The sequence below is a fragment of the Danio aesculapii genome, chromosome 4 (assembly GCF_903798145.1).
Source record: "Danio aesculapii chromosome 4, fDanAes4.1, whole genome shotgun sequence".
Taxonomy (NCBI): Eukaryota; Metazoa; Chordata; class Actinopteri; order Cypriniformes; family Danionidae; genus Danio; species Danio aesculapii.
Window position 1 is genome coordinate 51186107 of NC_079438.1, and position 22159 is coordinate 51208265.

General features: G+C 34.2%; 1 protein-coding gene across 4 annotated transcripts in view; it reads right to left on the reverse strand.

Annotated features, from left to right (window-relative positions):
* The window catches only part of erc1b (ELKS/RAB6-interacting/CAST family member 1b), a 321625-nt gene that overhangs the window by 216973 nt on the left and 82493 nt on the right, over nucleotides 1-22159 (reverse strand). For 2 of the 4 annotated variants that reach the window (XM_056456007.1, XM_056456005.1), the window contains 4 exons: nucleotides 20486-20623; nucleotides 15226-15366; nucleotides 4804-4944; nucleotides 301-336 (listed from right to left, as the gene is read on the reverse strand). In XM_056456007.1, the coding sequence (XP_056311982.1) occupies nucleotides 301-336; nucleotides 4804-4944; nucleotides 15226-15366; nucleotides 20486-20623 (456 nt within the window). The remainder of the gene's footprint in view (nucleotides 1-300; nucleotides 337-4803; nucleotides 4945-15225; nucleotides 15367-20485; nucleotides 20624-22159) is intronic. The other 2 variants (XM_056456008.1, XM_056456006.1) reach the window with 1 other exon arrangement.

Consider the following 22159-nt stretch of genomic DNA (forward strand, 5'->3'; position numbering starts at 1 on the left):
ACAGCTCTGCAGCGGCGCAACGTCAAACCACACAAGATCATCACTCTCGAGCTTTAGATAAGAAAAGATCTCATGCAAGCAAATCTCAGAACACTCAGAGCCACTCCGCCAGCTCCCTAACATATCCTCTCTATCTCAAATACACACCAAACTAAACTTCAGATAAGCCTCAAGATCATGCAAGCAAAGCCCCACTCACACATTTATTAGTTACACACACATATACACACACACACATACACTGACATTTAGAGGCACTGGCAAAGCTAAGGGAGTCTTTTCACATAGAGATGCACTTACAAGATTGAAGGGATGGCCTGACACGAGATCAGAACGCTTTCAGGAAGAAAGAAAGACATGGAAACAAAGAAAGAGAAAAACAGAGGGGAAGAAAAAATTGTCTTCACTGTAAGAAGTGATTAGTTAAGAGGGAGCAGGGATGAAAGTACCATTTCTCATTAAACCTATTTTTAAAAGATAATGTTTTCGACAAAAATATATTTTTGCTACACTTTAAAACCCAAAAAGTTAAGGTAACTCAAACTGTTTGAGGAAACCGGTTGCATCAAACCATTTGAGTTCAAAACCTAATCTATAGGAGTACTGTGAGCTTAATCCATTTAAGTAAATAAAGCAATTTGAGCACAGTAAAACCCGATTAATGAAGAACTCAAACTAACTGAGTACTGTATAACCCAATAAGTTAACTCAAACCGTTTGAGGAAACCGATTGCCACAAACCATTTGAGTTAAAAAAATAAAAAAAATAATCTATACGAGTACTGTGAACTTACACCATTTAAGTTGAAGTGATGAGTTATTTAATTAACTCATTAAATTAATAATATAATTGTAATCATCATAATTTCTGTAATTACACTTTAATCACACTGTTGACCATCCCTTAAACCTACCCATACCACCAAACTTTTCCTTTAACACTACCCATTTCCCACTGGAATCCACTATAAAACCCAATTAGTTAAGGTAACTCAAACTATTTGATGAAACCAATTGCAACAAACTATTTAAGTTCAAATACTAATCCTAATGAGTCCTGTGAACTTAATCCATTTGAGTAAATGAAGCAATTTGAGCACATTAAAATCCTATAAATAAAGAGAACTCAAACCAACTGAGTACTGTAAAACCCAGTAAGTTAAGACAACTTACACCATTTGAGGAAACTGATTGCTACAAACCATTTGAGTTAAAAAAACAAAAAACTAATCTATACATGTAACTTACTCCTGAAGTATTTTATTAACTCATTACCTTCAACATTGAGTTCAAAACTCTTTTCAAATGAGTAGAATTAACTTCAGTCAATTTTGAGTTAACTACACTCATTTCATTTGATAAAGTTGACTGTTGGGTTTTACAGTAGCACCAGAAGTATTCTGCAATACATTATGAACACATTAAGTGTATTGTATTTATTTTTTGATGTAAGTACATAGTCATTTTTCCATTTTTTTTTTTTGCTTCTCTTGATTTTTCCTCTTTTTTAAATTTGTATTTAATATTTTTCTCTAACATATAAATGTGGGTGTACTCATTTTGTACCGTCATCATAAGTTATTTTGTTAAATACGCTCCAGATTTGGCTTCAGTACTGACTAGTCTAATGTAAATGCACAAATATAATATTGTATATCTTCCTATTAAAAATAGGAATTAAAAGGATAGAATCGTGAGGCCTGCACCTGTATATGCTGTGCACTACTTATTGTTTACCCAGAGTGTTTACATGGTCATACAGCAAGTAATAAAACAAGCATTCAGTTTCAGCTAGCTTTTACAGATGGACATTACTTTACAATGCCCTTAGTGGGTGAGTGGGGGAGTTTGCCTCTGCAGGTGTGAATTATTCATAACCATTGTCAGTCACACATAGAGCTGAGATGAGCCAAAACAGACTTAACAAAATGTAAATCTTCATAATGTTTTCTTTGAATGAGAGAACAGAATAATTTTCACATAATTGTGATGTAAATATTCTAGCCTACAAGACTGGTTAGTCAAAAGTCTTGTTCAGGCACATTCAGTGTGTTTTTAGACCTTATTCCAATTACATTTTTTTTCTCCAAAACCTACTAACCATGCATAATATTCTTTTTCTAATAAACGCAATCATGTACATCAATAATTGTCACATATTACTGTAGCACAGTTTGTGCTGAATACAAATAAAATATATGTTGGCCAGTACTATGTAATAAGTAGCTGAAATAAGCACAAATGTCAAGGCATGTCAAGACATCTTAGGGGCCCCAAAATCACCTAAGACCCCTGAGGGTTAATAGAAAGTGGAACCGGTTAACAATAATGCTTTAAAATCAGTATGTGATTGTGAGTGTGAGATTCTGGTTTGTTTTGGTTGCTGCCTTTAAAGACCATTCTGTTAATAATTAACTAAATATTTAAAAATTATAATATCATATATAATAACATACATTATATCATATTATAAAATCCCTCTATGGCTCGACAGAGGAAAAAAACTCCACAAGTTTAAGTGCACTTGAGAAAATGTTCAGCTCTGTGTTGTCAGCGATGTGGGTGATGCACAGAGAGAGATGATGAAATATATTCTTTTTTTAAACAAAAAGTGAGAAATATCTGATGTGGTTAAATATCAAGAGGAGGCGAGCAGGCAGGATGAGGAGAGAATGCAGAATTAGAGGGGATGAAAACAGATGGCGATGGGGAAAGAAGTCACAGACGCGGCAGGACTACCAAGCGGTGTCAAAACATCACTTCTGGTGGTTTGAAGTAGCAGGAGCTACAAATAGAAGAGACTGGAGATGACTGGGAATAGGGCTGCATGGTAAATTGACATGAATACTGTATGATGTATACTGTTTTCCAACATCTCAGAGCAGCCTGGTTTATTTACTGGGAGCTGCTTTAAAGCACTTTATACCATAAGCTGAAAATGAGCATGGCGTTGAATTTTGCTGAAACCTGCAGAGCAGCTACTTTTATTTACATTAATTCATTCTATCTATTTAGTCTTCACTGTTTAATTCCTGAAAGGTGGTTTAAGCTGACATATTGTATATATATAATATCCAGTTGTTTGAAAATGATTATTATTTTATGCAGATGCTCTAAAGTATAGTACAATACTGTGTTTTAGTCGTCTTTTTGTTAAAATCGCATGTAAAAACATCTGATTGTATTGCAGTGTTGTGTAAATGTACCCTAATGGAGCTTTTAACTGCCAAGATTTTACATACACTACAAAAAAATCTACTTAAAACTTTCTTGAACTGTTACAGTATTTTGAAAACTGCTAACCGGCTTAAATTTATCTTTCAAAACCACCATAAAAACACTTGATTAATATAGTATTGAATTAATTATTAATATAATATTGAAAATCATCTCTCTCTAAATGGACCATTACAAAAAAATGAATATATATATATATATATATATATACTTTTACAGTCAAGCCCAAAATTATTCCAAGTCCTGGTAAATTCTAATTTAGGGTGCTTCCACACCTGTAGATCGATTGTTTTGTTCAGAAACAGGGATTAAAATTGTTACAATGTTGCTTTTTTTGTTCTTGGTGCGGTTCACTTTCGCACGGCAAAGTTTCTATCCAAACTTTTCAGACCAAAATAGTTCAAACAAGTCTTAATATAGGCAGTACATTTAACCAACTAAAATCTCCTCTAAAGTCAATGGTGCAGTGTTTTTATATGTTTTTTAAAGAACGTGTTAGTGTTATGTGCCTATGCAGGTTCAAAACGAATTCACATATTGCTTAATACACACACAGGGATGTGCAGCTGTGCACAAATATATTTCTGAGGCAAATAAATATGCACGTCATGATTTTGCCAATACGATGCGATCCTGAATTAACATCTACGATGATCTTGGAACATAATTTTTGTTGGAAAATGTAATCTATACCTATTCCTTACCCCTAAACCCAACCATAACTGTAAATTATTCCCAAAATCGGAAGGGAATAATAGTTGGATAACAATCATGTACAAGTGCATAAACCTAACCATAAGCCTAAACTCAACATAAACTGTAAATGTTTCCCTTAATTCTGATTGGCTGATTGGAATGTTGTACAAGGATCAACATGGATGTTAATCGAGGAACATGTCCTACATACTGAAATCAGGTTGGCAGCACCCTGAAAGCACCCTTAAAGTGACTTTTATTCAACCAGAAAATTTCAGGCTTGACTACACATTATTGTTCTTAAACTATGGTAACAACATTGGTTTGCTACACTAACCATAGTTTACCAACGGCATTTGTAGCACAAATGTGGTTATACAAATACTGACCAATGCTCCACAAACAATAACTACTGCTCTTTTACTTTAATAAATCCATGGCTATATTTCTTAAGAGAAACAAGTCTTTATCACAAAACATTTCTACAGTACGTGCTAATGCTAAAATGCTAGCAATCTCCTAAGAGTTCTTGTCAAGCATCATCTTTTGCCCACATTTGAGTGACTGTTGACATATTTAGCACTTTTGGAGTGTCTAAAATCAGTCAAGTATGAGATTCTGGTTGATTTTTGAATGCTATTGTTAGTTAGCGCCACATGTTGACCGTTTGCCATTCTTCTAACATCTTCCCCTCTATCACTCAACAGTGGAAATACTCTACCGGTGAAGTGTACTTGAACAAACGCTCAGGCTCAGTGTCATTGTTTTAAGTGTTGTCAGCATAGCGCTAACAGCGTGCCAGTCAGCATAATGACTAAGCAGACGAGAGTTGTATTTGCTAGCCGTGATGCTTCAAGTGTCTGGGCTCACCTTCTTGAGTTGACTCTCCAGTTTGATGCACTCCTCTTTCTTCTGCTCAAGAGTGATTTCCAGACTCTTCAGCTTGGAGTCTTTCTTCAGTCCGGAGGAAGCCAGGGACGAGGCGTGCTCCTTCAGGTCCAATAGAGAGGCCTGAGGGCAAGAGAAAGAGGAAGGGTCAAAAAAGAGAGCAGAGAGCACTTAAATCAATGATGGACCTCTGAATGTAGACTACTGGTCAATAGTTTGAGATTGTTTTGTGTGTGTGTGTGTGTTTTTTTTAAGAAGTATATTATGCTCATCTAGGGGCAACGCAGTGGCGCAGTAGGTAGTGCTGTTGCCTCACAGCAAGAAGGTCGCTGGTTCGAGCCTCAGCTGGGTCAGTTGGCGTTTCTGTGTGGAGTTTGCATGTTCTCCCTGCGTTCGCGTGGGTTTGCTCCGGTTTCCCCTACAGTCCAAAGACATGCGGTACAGGTGAATTGGGTAGGCTAAATTATCCGTAGTGAGTGTGAATGAGTGTGTGGATGTTTCCTAGAGATGGGTTGCAGCTGGAAGGGCATCCGCTGCGTAAAAACGTGCTGGATAAGTTGGTGGTTCATTTCGCTGTGGCGACCCTGGATTATTAAAGGAGTTAAGCCGAAAAGATAATGAAAGAATTATGCTCATCTAGGCTGCATTTATTTGATCAAAAATGTAAAATTGTGAAATGTGTTACACTTTAAAATAGTTTTCTTGCAGTATTGATTGTTGTTTTAATTGTACATCATTCCTGTTATTTAAAGCTTATGTTCATGGTAATACTTTGCAATAAGTCTATATTAGTTAATGTTAGTTAGTGCATTTACTAACATGAAAAAATTAACAATACATTTATTAGAGTGTTTATTCTTCCAGGTTAACATTAGTTAATGGAAGAAAGTTGTTCATTGTTAGTTCATGTTCACTCATGATTTGGATTTTAATAATCCATTAGTAAATATTGATCTATGATTAATAAATTCTATACAAGTGTTGTTCATGATTAGTTCATGTTAGCAAATACATTATCTAATGAGACCTTATTTTAAGTGTGGCCATTTGCACCATCATTACTCTCAGTGATCATTAAGAAATCATTAAAACATGCTAATTTGCTGTTCTATTATGATCAGTTGTTATTGGTACTGAGTGATTAACAATAAATCATACAATATTCAAAGAAGAAAACGTGTTATGCTTCACTATTTTGTGGAAACTGTGATAAAGTTTACAGTCTTGGATGAAAAAAAAAACAAAAAAAAGTGATTTATTTACAAAACAATCTATTAATTTAAAACAATTGTATTTTTTATAAATATGAAACAGCCCAACATTATATCAGCATATTGTGATAAGTTCTGAAGGATCACGTAACACTGAAGTCTGGAGTAATTTTGCTGTAATTCACAGTAATAAACTACATTTTAAATGACAATCATTAACATGTGAACAAGCATCTCCATTATGGAATTTACACCTTCCTAACTTAAAATAGTAACAGTTCTAGACCCCAGTAAACTACAAACACAATTCAGGTATCACTGGGAAAAGGACACTTTGGGCACGGTAGTGCTTTTAGTGTATAATCATCAAAAAGACAAATCCAGATGCTAAAAAAAATTGCACTGTGCTCAATGTTTGCCATTTCATATACAAACACATGAAATCAGTCATGGAGAAATTAAAAAATATTTATGTATTGAAAACCATGAGTTTATATTTTAAATTTGATGAAGATATCATGCAAAATAAGATCCCTGTAAATATTTTTTGAAGACTATATCTGTTATGTAATTATGCTGTAATTCACAGTACTAACTAACATTTTAAACAACATTCATTGTTAAAAATATATCTTAAATTGTTAGAATATTTCGCAATTAAACAGTTTGCTCAAATAAATGCAGCCTTGAGAAGCAGAATAGGCTTAAAAAAAACTAAAACCTAAACTAAAGATTAAAAGCATTTAAAAACAATAGTGACCAGAGAGAAAGCTAATGAGAAGCAGGAATAGATTGTGTTAACGTCATGCCACGGCCCCTGATTGAAACAACCTGAGCACAAAAACATGTAAACATGCGAATCAGAACCACAACCAGACGTTTCAAGACGATTTCAACAGCAGGAAATACAGAGAGCCAAGACAATTTGCTATATGAGCTTTTTTCATGCATTTGTATACAAACACGCAATCACAAGGATTTAATTCCCTCAGATCAGATTGGATCAAATAAAACTAGACTTGATTTTGGAAGCATTACGTGAGGGGGAAAAAGGCACATTTGACAAGGCACTTCATGTAAATATAAAAACTCTGTCATCGTTTGCTTACTGTCCTGTCATTTTAAAGCAGTTTGATTGTTTTTCTTCTGTGTAATGAACTGATAATGCAGCTTTGCAGCTTGCAGAAGAATGTAACAGTGGTTCATGTATTATAAATTCAATTTATTTGGAAAAAAAAGTCCAACATTTTACTCATTCTTTGGAAATGTTGACATTCATCATATTTATTGAATTTTATATGTTTAATCCTCAACAAAACTGTTAAAACATGAATGAAAATTAAACATTAAATTTAAAAAATAAGACAGAAAATAGAAACTAATTTAACTAATTACAGTACTGACTATAATGAAATTTAAATAAAAGGTAAATATTAATAAAAAAGATAACAAAAATTAACCAACACCCATCAATACAAAATTTCAAACGTATAACCGATGTAAACAAATATTGCAATGGATGAAGCTGGACAATAGATGAGCAAACAGTAGCATAAAGATAATCCAAAATACGTGGTTAAAATACAGGCAAATGGTCAGGCTAGACGGCAAAGAATAAAACAGTAAACAAGATAAGGATCAAAACAAGGCAAGACAAACAAGGAAAACACTTCATAATGTTCGTAGGAAGAAACAAGACTCAGCAATGTGTATGTGCAAGTGAGTGGTATATATAGTCTATGTAATCAGTAATCAGGAGTTTGAGTTTCAGTGTGTGTCTGTGAGTGTCCAGATTATTGTCAGCTGTGGCAAGAGTTGATAAATGCAAGGAGTTCTGGGAGATGGAGTTTGGCAGGAATACCGGAAGTAATCTTGGTGGGGGGGAAATGGAGAAGGAGAGAAATGGACACATGCAGATCAAGAGAACAGCTCTGGTTCAATGCAAATATACGGTATATAGGACATGGATGAGCTGGAGAATGGAGAAGAGTGGATCTGTCAACAAGTCTGGAGTGTATTTGAACCAAAAATCAAGAAAAAAATTTTTATATAAAGTTGTGAATGTCCAGATTATTGTCAGCTGTGGGAAGAGCTGATGAGTGCAAGGAGTTCTGGGAGATGAAGTTCGGTAGGATTACCAGAAGTAATCTCCATAGGACAGGCCTGTAGCCAGCCTGGTGAAAGGGGTGGTTCTTTTTTTCTCTCAAAAAGTGGACATTTTTGCAGCTATTCGCCTCATTTTCTATTGAATTATGAAGTTTTACATACTGCATCTTAGTGAAATTTTAAACACCATTTTCGCAGGATTAGCTTGTCGGATGGTCATCATAACCACACTTTTTGATATACCAAAAACATTTCCTAAAGATTTAGAATCAAGAAATATGAAAACACAAAAATTACAATTTTATCACATCATTTATCATTAAAAAAAATAGCAATCTGTTCAAGTTTTAAATAAAAAACTCTAGCCTATTGTCATTTATTGGACTAATAAACTGACCAGCACATTCAACTTTCCTCAGTCAGAATTAGGGACGTCGAATTTGGCAAAGCATTACTCCAGAATGGGAAGTCATGTCGTGCCAAATTCAACACCCCAAATAAATATGACAAAAAAAAAAACAACAGGCTAGAGTTTTTAATTTAAAACTTAAACATTGATTCATTTATTCCCTTTATTAATCCGGGGTTGCCACAGCAGAATGAACCACCAACTTTTCCAGCACGTTTTACACAGCACATGCCATACCCATCTCTAGGAAACATCCACACACACTCATTCACACACATACACTACGGACAATTTAGCCTACCCAATTAATCTGTACCGCATGTCTTTGGACTGTAGGGGAAACCGGAGCACCCGGAGGAAACCCACGCGAGAACGCAGGGAGAACATACAAACTCAACACAGAAACGCCAACGGACCCAGCCAAAGCTTGAACCAGGGACCTTCTTGCTGTGAGGCGACAGCACTACCTACAGCGCCACTGCATCGCACTAAAACTTAAACAGATTCCTATTTTTTTTTTTTCCTAATGATATACGATCGGCTCCCCAAATTCTGTACAGACAGTCAATATAGCATTCCACTCGGTCTTAAATCCTTGCTGGCGATCACAACAAATATATGCAGAGAAATATATTCAAAGTAAAGCAAATAAATCAAAAAATAAAATCAATCTAACTTAAATACTACAGTAGTTTTAATTAAAAAAATATTAACACTAAATAAAAATAATTTAATATCTAGTCAAAAAGGAAAAAGAAAAACTAAAATGCAAAGCAAAATTACTCAAGTGAAAAAAAATATGAATCAACATTAAATCAAACTATTAATACAAACGACAGTAGCTTTTCCATAATAAAAAGTGACTTTCCATAAACAGTAACCTCAATTTCAGTCTCTTTCTCACTGAAAACAATGAAAATGATTCAGAGGCCTCCGAATATGGTGATTCAAGTTATATGAAGCACTTTACGATACTTTTACAGTGCTTTCATATCATTTTCAGAGGAAAAAAAAGTCTTGGATGAACTGTTCCTTTAACGGCACACCGACTTTTATGAGGAATAATGTGCTAAAATATGAAACGGTAGCAGTGGCATCTCAATAGTAATATCAGTGATATCTCTGCACATATGCAGTACATCAACACAGCAGTGTTTTTTCAAGCAGAGTCTCAGGAACGCTGTTAAAACTGCAGCCTTTCCTGGCGTTTCCGCTTTCAGGCCCGCAATTTCACACTCCACTGGAGTCCGCGGACCAAAATACACACGTAATGTTCATACTGCCGCCCCGCGTCCTCTCGCGTTGGTAAAGAAAACAGGAGAGAGGGGAATGATGGGATGTGCTGGACGCCACTGTTTATGATTTGAGGAGGTCAGGAACAATACAATACAGAGGGGAAAAACGGAGAAGGAGAGAAATGGACACACGCAGATCAAGAGAATAGCTCGGATCCAATGCAAATATACTGTGTATAGGACATGGATGAGCTGGAGGATGGAGAAGAGTGGATCTGTCAACATGTCTGGAGTGTATTTGAATCAAAAATCTAAAGAAATTGATATAAAGTCATATTTTGTGACTAAAAAAGGCCATTTACCTTTAAAGCTTTTACCACCAGTAAGATTTATTTATTTATTTATTTATTTATTTATTTATTTATTTATTTATCTATTTATTTATTTATTTATTTATTTGTTGGCTTGTTTATTTATATGGATCCAACTATTAATAAATTACCATACTTGTTTTTTAATTTTAAAAATATTCTTGAGCATTTCATGAACAATAGTTTAAAAATATTCTTTCTTTCTTTGTTTATTTATTTTATTTATTTACTTCTTTTTAATTAAAATTTATACAACTATTTATAAATTAAAAGGAATTGTTTTTTATTTTAAAAATATTCTTGGGCATTTCATGAACTAAAGCTTTAAAATGCACTATTTATTTATATATATTTATATATTACTATTTATTTATATTTATTTATTTATTTATTTAAATGTAGTCATTTTAAATGTATATAACTATTTATAATTTAACAGTATTTGTTTTTTTTTTCATTTTAAAAATATTCTTGGGTGTTTCATGAACAAAATCTTCAAGATATATTTATTTATTTATTTACATCTACTCATTTAAAATGTATACAACTATTTATAAATGAACAGTATTTGTTTTTTCATTTTTCAACAAAAGCTTCAAAATATACTTTATTTATTTATTTAAATGTAGTCATTTTAAATGTATACAACTATTTATAAACTAACAGCCTTTTTATTTTATTTATTTTTTTAATATTCTTGGTATGGATGTCCAGATCCGATCATGTGATCGGAAATCGGGCCCGATAACGCAGTTTCAGACTCTATTGGAATCTGACATTACCACCCAAACAGGACTCGAATATATAATTGTATATTGTATAAATTCTCATTATTTTTTAAGACATCTGTAGTTACGCGGTGGCACAGAGTTAGACGTCTTTCTTGACTTCACACAGAAACAGCAACACCTGCGGTATTACATTTGTTGCAGATGGCTATTGGTTAAATGCATAGGTATTATAAAGTGGATGACAATAACATTGCCATAGTAAACTGTGAGATATGTAAACTTGGGATAGCAAGAGGTGGAAAGGAAAAGGCTACACTTAACACAACAAACAAACAGAGTTAAAGGTTAAAATAAGGTGAATTAAATAAAACATAAGGAACATCCTGGATCTATTTCTTCACTTTTCTTTATTATTTTATATGTATTATAGAAGTATCGGATTGGGTTTCGATATCGGTAGATACTCAAAATCAAACGACTCAGACTCGAGGGCAGATAACCTGAACGGAACATCCCTAATTCATGGGTATTTCATGAACAAAAGCTTCAAAATATTATTTATTTATTTAAATGTACTCATTTAAAATGTATACACCTATTTATAAATTAATAGTCTTAAAATATTTCTTTATTTAAAACAATTAAAACAATGTTATTTAAACATGTAATTATTAAAAAATATATAATTAAATATCATTTACTTTTAATATTTATTTATACGTTAATGTTCTGTATTTGACATTTGCAAATAAGAAAACCAATAAACAGTTTAATTCAAATAAAAGTCATTTTAATAGGTATTTTTATAATTCTTAAAACATACGTATTTATTCCAATATGGTTTATTTTATTATATTAAATAAATCACTAATAAAAACTAATCAACTAATAAAATACCGAATAAATTATTTATTAATAAATTATCACGAATAAAAACAACACAATTAAAAAGGCAAAAAAATAACAATATTGTTCCAGTGCAGTACATTGAAGCAATCTGGTACACAATCCACTTCTGTGATGCATCAATAAACCTTGAAATGTTCAGAAATCTTCTGCAACTCTTTCAGATTTCTTCCTTTGTGATCCACAAAAGGTAAAAAAACAAATAAAAATCAGGCTTTAAACAACACGAGGGCGAGTAACCAATGACAAAGCTCTCAGTTGTAGGTCAACCTCTCCTTTATACTGATACTGGAGAGATGTTAGCCAGAAAAACACAAGAAAGTGCAAAACAAAGAAAGAGAGAGAAAAAGGGAAAAAGAAGAAAAGACAAAAAAAGAAAAGTGAAGAACAGAGGCGAGCTGAAGACAGAAAGAGAAATGAGCAGTTGCTCTCAGGGAGGGGCCGTTCCTTCACATTTACAATCCACCATTTATCTTCATGTCTTGTACACACACACACACGCACACACACACGCACACACAGAGCGCTGTGGGTCCAGCATGTCTGTTCTCATCTCTACAGCTCCTCTGGGCTCGAACGGACGGCTGTGAAATCAGTCTATCTCCATCCAGAACGAGCAACTCGTCCAATATCGCAAAAATAATGCTTTAACATGTTTAATCCACACCTGACGCATTGTAACTGATTATTGTGTGAGAAATGCAAACCGCAGTCTGAATTAGTGCATTGTGAATGTGAAGCCATTGCACAAGATGTCATTTGGATGTGCGCCTGTCTGTTTGCACCTGTAATGTGAGCTATAACCGACTAATTATGTAAAAAAACGATCTAGTCTAATCGTTCACAGGGAACATTTACAAGTAAATAAGCACTAGTAGAACATCTGTGTGGTTTTAAAGGGAAAGTTCACCCAAAAATGAACATTTACTCAGCATTTACAGTGCTTTGCCTAACCCTTAATGAGTTTCTTTTGTCCAGTAAACACAACAGAAGATATTTGGGGGGAAATGTTGGATGTTTGTGTAGCCATTGACATCCATATTAGAAAATAAGTCAGAATTATTAATTCTCCTGCATGTGTTAGCCCAAATTTCTGTTTAACAGAAAACCCATTTCAACACATAATAGTTTTAATAACTCATTTCTAATAACTGATTTCTTTTATCTTTGCCATGATGACAGTATATAATAATGTACTAGATATATTTCAAGATACTAGTATTCAGCTTAAAATAATATTTAAAGGTTTAACTAGATTAATTAGGCAAGTCATTCTATAATGATGGTTTGTTCTGTAGACAATCAGAAAAAAAATATTGCTATTAATCAGAATTGGCCAACTACGAATACATTTAAATGTCTTTGCATACAGCTTTAACGGGCAGAATTGTTTTTCATGACGTGATTCTGAATTATGATTTATGATCTGCGGATGTGAAATCTGCGATGTTTTCTTTTGTGATTTTTGTGTGTAACTTGTCTTGTCCTGGTCTCACTGGAAGAAGAGATAGTAATGTCTCAATATGACTTCCTGGATAAATAAAGAAATAATAAAAAATAAAAAATATTAATAAAAGAAAAAACTGAGACATGCTTAGAATAGGTGGATGGTCAATAAATGATGACAATTGTAATTTTTGTGTGAACAATCCCTTTTATATGCTGAATATAGTCAATATCTCACACCTAAAGATTCAAAATAACTCAGAGCCCTATCCTCCAATAAGGTGCAAAACGTGTTTGCAGTGATGTGTTGCTATTTTCAGACCAGCGCAACCCTAATTTTCCTGTTTTCCACCACGTTGTTTAAATAGCAAATCTATTTGCCCTCTTTTTGAGGACTCATGGGTGTTCCGGTCTAGAACTAAAGTCTAGGAACTAAAATAGACTGTACAACAGACCAGCTGAAAGCAGGTCTAAAGTCCAGCGCAGAGCGCGTTAGTTGTGCGCCTTAAACGCTTACACATTGCTTAATACACACAGGATGTACAGCAATACACAAGAATTAAAGGATTAAAATATTACAAAAATTATTACTTTGTACATAAATATGAAAACCACTGCCTCGATGCCTTCTTTATCTCAGGGGGCTTTTTTAAAAGTTTTTTCATGACAATTTGCTTTTGTATAATATTATTATTATTAGTAGTAGTATTTATTATGTGCATTTTTATATTTGTTTGATTAAAAACAAGCTTAGATTTGTCCACCTGTCGGGTTTTGGACCATATGGGGGACACAAATAGGACGTGTTTTTGGATATACCTCAGTTTGTTATTATTGTTAATTTATTTGTTTGCTGGAAATTAGAAATGAAGTTAGAAATAGTTTTGAAACAAATTTTTACACTTAAATTAAATTAATTATGTAGGCTAATGGACGTCTTCAGTGAAGTGAGTACAACACTGTTTCCTTACTCCACTAAAGAGAGGCTGAATGGAGGAGGCTTGTTCTATCCTCATGCTGCAGATGGTGTCTAACAGTTTTCTTGCTAGTGAAGTGCAGTTTTTCCACTTACAAAGTCCGCCATGTATACAGCAAATGCGCCATGGTGCAACGCAACTAACTCTTAAAGGGAATGAGAGATGAGATTCTCATTGGTTTAATCTCAAAACACACCCACAACTCATTAAGAAAATAAGCACCATCCCATCTTTAAGATACTTTCTGTTTTTGTGTGTCATTTAATAATGAATAGAGTCAATATCTCACACCTACAGAGATTCAAAATGACTCAAAATAGTTCAAAACTAAAAGGTTTGGTGTCTGGATGTGGTCTTAATTAACACAATATAAATAAATATATATGAATCTTTAAGATATTTACTGTTTCTGTGAGTCATTTAATAATGAATCTTGTCAATATCTCACACCTAGAGATTCAAAATAACTCAAAATAGTCCAAAACTAAAAGACTTGGTGTCTAGATATGGTTTGATTAACAGAATATAAATAAATAGATAAATAAATAAATAAATAAATAGATAGATAGCTAAATAAATAAATAAATAGATAGATAAATAAATAAATACAAATCTTTAAGATGTTTACTGTTTTTGTGTATCATTTAATAATGAATCTTGTCAATATCTCACACCTAGAGATTCAAAATAGTCCAAAATCAAAAGGTTTGGTGTCTATATGGGTTTGGTGTCAATCAGTTTAGGCCTGATTAACACAATATAAAGAAATGAATACAAGTCTTTACGATATTTACTGTTTCTGTGAGTCATTTAATAATAAATACCCTCAATAACTCACACCTAGAGATTAAATTATTCAAAATAACTCAAGCTAGTGATGGTGTCTAGATATGGTCTGATTAACACAATATTTCACCGAAAACTCATTAGAAGTCACTCATATCAGCTGCTGCACACAATGTCAGCGTGAATGCAGAGTTAGCTTTGCGTACTGTTGAAAAGACAGACTCACCTCGCGATCGGACAGGTCTCCCTGCAGTACGTTGACCTTCTCTTTCAGATCTTTCAGCTCTTTCTTATTGCTCTCCAGTTCTTCGCTCTTCTCCCTCTCATCTCTGTCTCTCTGCTCTTTCAGACGCTCAATGATGCGCTCCTGCAAACATCACAAACAAGAAACAACATGTTACACGTTTCATTTAAAATCAGAGACTATGGGAATCATTTACTATGTAGCTACAAAACAAGATTATTTTAAAAGCATGACTAAAACTTTTATTATTTTATTATTATTATTGTTATTAATGTTATTATTAATATTATTATTATTATTATATGCATTGTTAATAATATTATTAAGTATTTATTTATATTTATTAAGCTATTTAAAAAAGGATCAAACTCTTATTATTATTGTTAATATTTGCAATGTTAATTAGCATTATTATTAACTAATTATATTTATTAGGTTATTTTAAAAAAGGATGACACTTTTATTATTATTATTATTATTATTATTATTATTATTATTATTATTATTATTATTATTATTATTATTATTTTCATTAATTCACTCATTCATTCTTTTTTTCTTTGGCTTAGTCCCTTTATTATCAGGGGTCGCCACAGCGTAATGAACCGCCAACTTATCCAGCACCTGTTTTACGCAGCAGATGCCCTTCCAGCTGCAACCCATTACTGGAAAACACCCATACACTCTCATTCACACTCATACACCCGGAGGAAACCCACGCAGACATGGGGAGAACATGCAAACTCCACACAGAAATGCAAACTGACCCAGCCAAGGTTCGAACCAGCGACCTTCTTGCTGTGAGGTTACCACTACCCACTGCACCACCACGGCGCCTATTATTATTATTATTATTATTATTATTATTATTATTATTATTATTATTATTATTATTATCATTATTGTTATTATTACCACCACAAGTGTAAATTAGCACATTTCTGTATCAAATGCAATTTGTAATTATCCACATTTCTGTCAAACAAAGACAGATGACTAGTTCTCTCACCCTATTAAAAGCGGAATTTAATATAAACTCATAATTCAATAAATATGAGCCTAACTCTGCCCTTTGGCTGTCACTTTTATGTTGGACACTCTATCTGCATGATGGAAGGTTAACACATTATCCATTTATACTTCTCTTCCAAGGTCAAAATAAAAAGTGGCACTCATAAAGAGGAAATGACTTTTTTTCTGAGGCTATATGAATGTAGTTTTATGTAAGCGATGCAATATTTACCCAAAAACACCAGCGCGCCAACACCTGTCAAACTTTAGAAAGCGCAGGCACACCAATTCCTTAATTCCCAACTTAAGCGTAACTCTGCACGGCCAGTGAAACGCATTCAAATGAACACATTCACCATGCCATCCATTAATCTCACACATGTGTCAGCTCTGGCCAGGTGTTGGGAGGATTTGGCCGTAAGTTCGGGTTCAGAAAAATGGAAGTAAGTGTACTAGAAATGAGTCAGATCTGATGTGAATGGTTACTACGCTCCACATTTTTAATAACGCTGAGAAAAAAAAAGAGACACCGAAAGCAATAAGAGGTCTGAAGAAAGCGTGTTTTGGCCTGGTGTTCGCAGTCGATGGCCTGTGAAAGAGGACGGCTGGAATTCGTGGAGAGCTTCGGCCTCCGGCGCTTTCACACCCACGCCGGCCAAAACTCACACACCGAGCGGCCCGAACCGGACAGTAATAACACGGCTCTTTCTTTCCTTTCTCACCACAGTGGCTGTATTTCACTCTCCTGAGCCGATGTTCCTGGCCGATATTTGCTCGAGCTGTGACATTAAGCATGACCGGATCATTACTATTCCAGCTAACACTCTCCATGACCACTGGATTCACAATATGTGCATCATATTGCATTATAGAAAGAAAAACTGCAGTGAAAAAAACTGTTCATTGGATTTACTATTTTTTTAAGGTAAGTGGTTGAATTAAATGTGCTGAATTTAAACAAGCAAATCAAATTGAGCAATGTTCAACTTAATTTGTTTGTTTAAATTCAGCCCACATAAATTGTTTGCGACCACTTAACACCTTAAAATCATTTTAGTAAATCCAATGAATCATTTCTTTTCAGCGTATGTGTATCTAAAGGGCTGTTCACACCAAGGATTCATTCACTCATTCATTTTCTTTTCAGCTTAGTCCCTTTAATAATCTGGGATTGCCACAGCGGAATGAACCACCAACTTTTCCAGCATATGTTTTACACAGCGGATGCCCTTCCAGCTGCAACCCATCACTGGGAAACACACCAAGGATGATGACCATAAATATTACGATCAAAATATACAGTGAACAGCATATACGAGTTTAAAAATGTAAATATTCTCGGTGAATATAGAGAATATATTTTGGTGCATTCAAACAAAACAATGTTATTAAATGTTGTTTATTAAATTATAATACAATTTTTAAATGTTTTCATTCTAATAAGAGTTTGGTCACCTGCAGCGTTCCTTGCAATGTATATTACAAATTGTTATGTATTTGAGCAAGGAATTGTATGAAATGTCTTCATGCATCATGATCTTTACTTAACATTCTAATAATACTTGAAAAGAATAATGATTAGTTTAACTTATTCAATCTATTATTGGCTATTCCTACAAACATACACACGCAACTGAAGACTTTAAGTAGTTTTGCAATGCCGGTTTACAAATTCATCATTTATTTCTACTCCAATCAAGTCCAAACACCAAATTTACAATCCAAATACTTTGATTTAAGAATTTTTAGATATGAAGAGTTCAGATGCAAAAGCCTCTTAAGTGCAGTCTGAAATTTCTTCAATTTTTTTTCCAGGATTCTGTGTTTATGACCAGTTATTTCACTTTTATGATGATAAATATGTTATTTTCATGGCCTTTAAAGTGAAATAACTGATCATAAACTAAATTTCAGATGGCATTTAGAGTGTTTTGCATCTAAACTCTTCATATTTGGATTAAAAACAAAACAAATTCTTTTTTTAGCAGTGAATATTGCTATATTTATATTTGTGACTATCATACATGGTGTGAACAGGCCTCAAGAAGATAAATATCTGCCTGAGGGAAGATGCTGCAAAAGTGCATACGTGTACGTCCACTCTTTATGTATGTGTGTCTACTTTTCAATATGCAGATGGCTGACGAAGTTAATTTCCGGGCCGCGGCTGGGAGGAACGTGAGGCCCAAACCTCGGAGCGTGAGGGTATGCGAGCGAGATGAAGTGGGAAGGAAAAAAGCATAACAGCCGATCGCCGCCAAAACTGCGGATATGCAAGACAATGCTAATAACCGGCGGGGTTAATTCATTCATATTCATGAGCTGGAGTTCAGGGCTGGGTGTTGATTCAGGGAAGTGTGTGAAGGTGTTTGCTGGAGACAGTCACACGTGTGATGTGAGCTGATGAGAAGTGGCAGGAATTGACCCGTGGATCTGTGAACGTGCTGGGAGGTCAAACGTGGCGCAGAAATGACTGAGTTCTTACATAAGGGTGTGTGACAGAGCAATCTTCACTGCTGTCACACACACACACACACAGAGCTCCTGTTGTTCTGCAAATGTAGAATCAGTTCACCTGTGTTAACTCCGTAGATGAGAAGTCATGCATATGAGAAGTCATGCTAGCACCCATACACAGTGTAGTTAATTATAAATATAAAAAATAATCAACAATAAAACAGTAATTTAACACATACTTTAAAAATAATCATAAATAATATGCAATATAATATATTTATAAACTGGAAAAAAAAACGGACTATTTGCCTGTTATTTGACCACGACTCTGGATGCCCTGTATACATCTGTTTGGCCCTGTGTTGACTGTTGCTTGCCTGACCATCTCTGTGTAATAAACCTGCATTTGGATCTGCACTCCTCTGTCAGTGTCCCCTTCACATTACATTACACATTCATTTAAGATTTGGAACTGAATCATTCCACTTAACTACATGTTTTACATACTTTAAATACTATTAAATAAAATGTAACAACTGTAATTTTAAAGTTGTGAGAAGTTATATGTTGAATGTTGTTTTATTTCCAGACTTTTTTGATCCAAAATAAAACTGTTAAATTGCAACCTTGAGCATGTCTTGGCCTTTTATTAAAGGTGTTTAACAGTAATGATTTAGGGAAAATTCTTTTAAATAACATTGTTTTCTCTTAAGTTTTTAGTGCAGTTACTTTATTGATGGTGTTCAATCATAACAATCTAGTAAATGTGTATAAAATAATAGTGTTTCTGTGTAAAACTCTTAATGTGTAACTTTATTGAATGTATGTGACTGTAATAATCTAGGAAAAGTCTGTTAATGAAAATATCTGTAGATTTATTATGTTTGCACTTTATTTCAACAAAGACATTTTGCTGTAATTTTATGGTTTTTGTTTGCCAGTCGTAGCTGCCAGTCATTTGATCTTTTTTTACAGTGTGTATATAATATAATAGTAATAATATAATATAATTACTATTACTACTACTACTACTATTAACACTAATACTATTATTAAATTATAATAAAGAGCTAAATGTATGCTAAAAAATGCTATAAATGCTATAAAATTTGATTCTACCTGTAATCATTGACTTTTATTTGTTTTATTTTTATTTAATCATTGACTTTATATTTGTTTTTCCTACTATGGAAGTAAATGGTTACACCCAACAGGTAAGGAGGATGATATTTAAATAAATGTGGTATAGTGTCAAACCTAAACCTGAGAACTAGTAAGCTTAACAGGAGCAATAAAGAAAATTAAATAAATCACAGCAATAAATATTAAGTATTAATACTACCTAATTTAAATGATAAATAATGAATAATAGCTTAGTTTTGTAGCTGTGCATGTGATAGGTAGCTACTTAATACACACAATAGGTAAGTTTAATGCCGGTTAAAATGTGCTATAGTGTCAAACCTAAACCTGAGAACTAGTAAACTTAACAGGAGCAATAAAAAAAATTAAATAAATCACAGCAATAAATATTAAGTATTAATACTACCTTATTTAAATGATGAATAATTAATAATAGCTTAGTTTTGTAGCTGTGCATGTGATAGGTAGCTACTTAATACACACAATAGGTAAGTTTAATGCCGGTTAAAATGTGCTATAGTGTCAAAACTAAAGCTGAGAAGTACTGAACTTAACAGAGACATGTCGATGATGAATGAGTGTTGCAGTAAATGAATTAGTGTGCACGCTCGAGTGTTTGGCGGGTGTCCACCTTCTCAGCCAGGGCCTCCTCCAGCGTGCTGAGGGCCGTGTCCGTGTTTGACGTGTCGGCCTGCAGGGATTTGACGCGCTCCTTGAGACTGCTCATCTGCTTCTCCTTATCCTTCAGCTGCTCCTGCAGGTTCTCAATCTGCACCGAGAAACAGAGACAGCTTTATGACATGAACGGATCCAGAGCGAGACAGATCTATTAAAGCACAATAAACAACATTTACTCACACTTAAGCTCAGAGTAGACTAAGTGCATCCATTTTTCCTAGATTTTTCAGCACTACATATGCAACATTAGGAATCGGGGGGAGGGGAGGGATCGGTTGAAAACAATCTATATTTTTTTTCTCCACCGCTGTTTAGCTGGAAATAAATAATGACCTCATTAGGAGCATATTCAGAACTAATTCTCTTCATAAACTTTCCTTATCTGTGAGCGGGCGGCTGGCGTGTGTGCGTGACGCCGCGGCTGATGAATGACATGGGAGAGATGGGCATTTCCACGTTTCGCTCCATTCATCATGTCCCGACAGCTCAATGAAAAGACTGACTGTTCCTGTCCACCGTTTCACATTCAATTAAACGCTGACGGATTTGATAAATAGTTGCCGCTTTTGTTTCTCTTAGCTGCTTTGAAACAACCTGCTGTTGATAGAGCCGCTCTCTGTGAAAACACATCTTATCGGCAGGCCTACGTCGAGTGTTTAGAGTAAAAGTTCATGGGCAGAATGAGATGAGGAGGAAAATATATGATGTTTAATATGAAAAGATATTTCAAATTTATTTTTATTGAACATTTTTAGTGCAAAAACATGTCAGAAATGTACATAAGACAAGATAAAATAAGAGTAATAAGATAATATCCCTCACTCATATAATTTAAATTTGAATCTTGACCCCGAGGCAGCACAGTGGTGCAGTGGGTAGCACAATCGACTCACAGCAAGAAGGTCACTGGTTCGAGCCCTGGCTGGGTCAGTTGGCATTAGTGTGAAGTTTGCATGTTCTCTCCGTGTTTGCATGGGTTTCTTCCGGGTGCACCAGTTTCCCCCACAAGTCCAAAGACATGTGGTATAGGTGAATTGGGTAAGCTAAAATTGTCCGTAGAGTATGTGTGTGAATGAGAGTGTATGGATGTTGGGTTGCAGCCGGAAGGGCATCCGCTGCGTAAAACATATGCTGGATAAGTTGGTGGTTCATTCCGCTGTGGCGACCGCAGATTAATAAAGGGACTAAGACGAAAAGCAAATTAATGAATAAATGAATCTTGACCCCCACATGAAAATTTTATATATAATAAAAATAATAATATTAAATAAAATTTAACTGTGATTAAATAAACAAACAACAAAGGATATAAAATACAAAATTATTTTACAAAATGGCAGATTACATTTTTTTTTTGTCCAGGCTGAGTCTAACAGACAAGTTTTTAGTTTATTATTAAGTTTATTATATAGCTAGTTTGGACCCTTAACAAGTGGGAGGCACGTATTGTTGTAATTCCTACAACGTTCTCCATGCGTTCCACCAACGTTTGGATGCAAATACCCTCAGATAAAGCTGACAGCCTGCAGTTTACACAGTCTGTGATTTACATCATGTTTGTTTCATTTCAAATCGATTGTGTTGGTATATAAAGCCAAAAATGTAAGAATTGTGTTGAAGTCCTAAT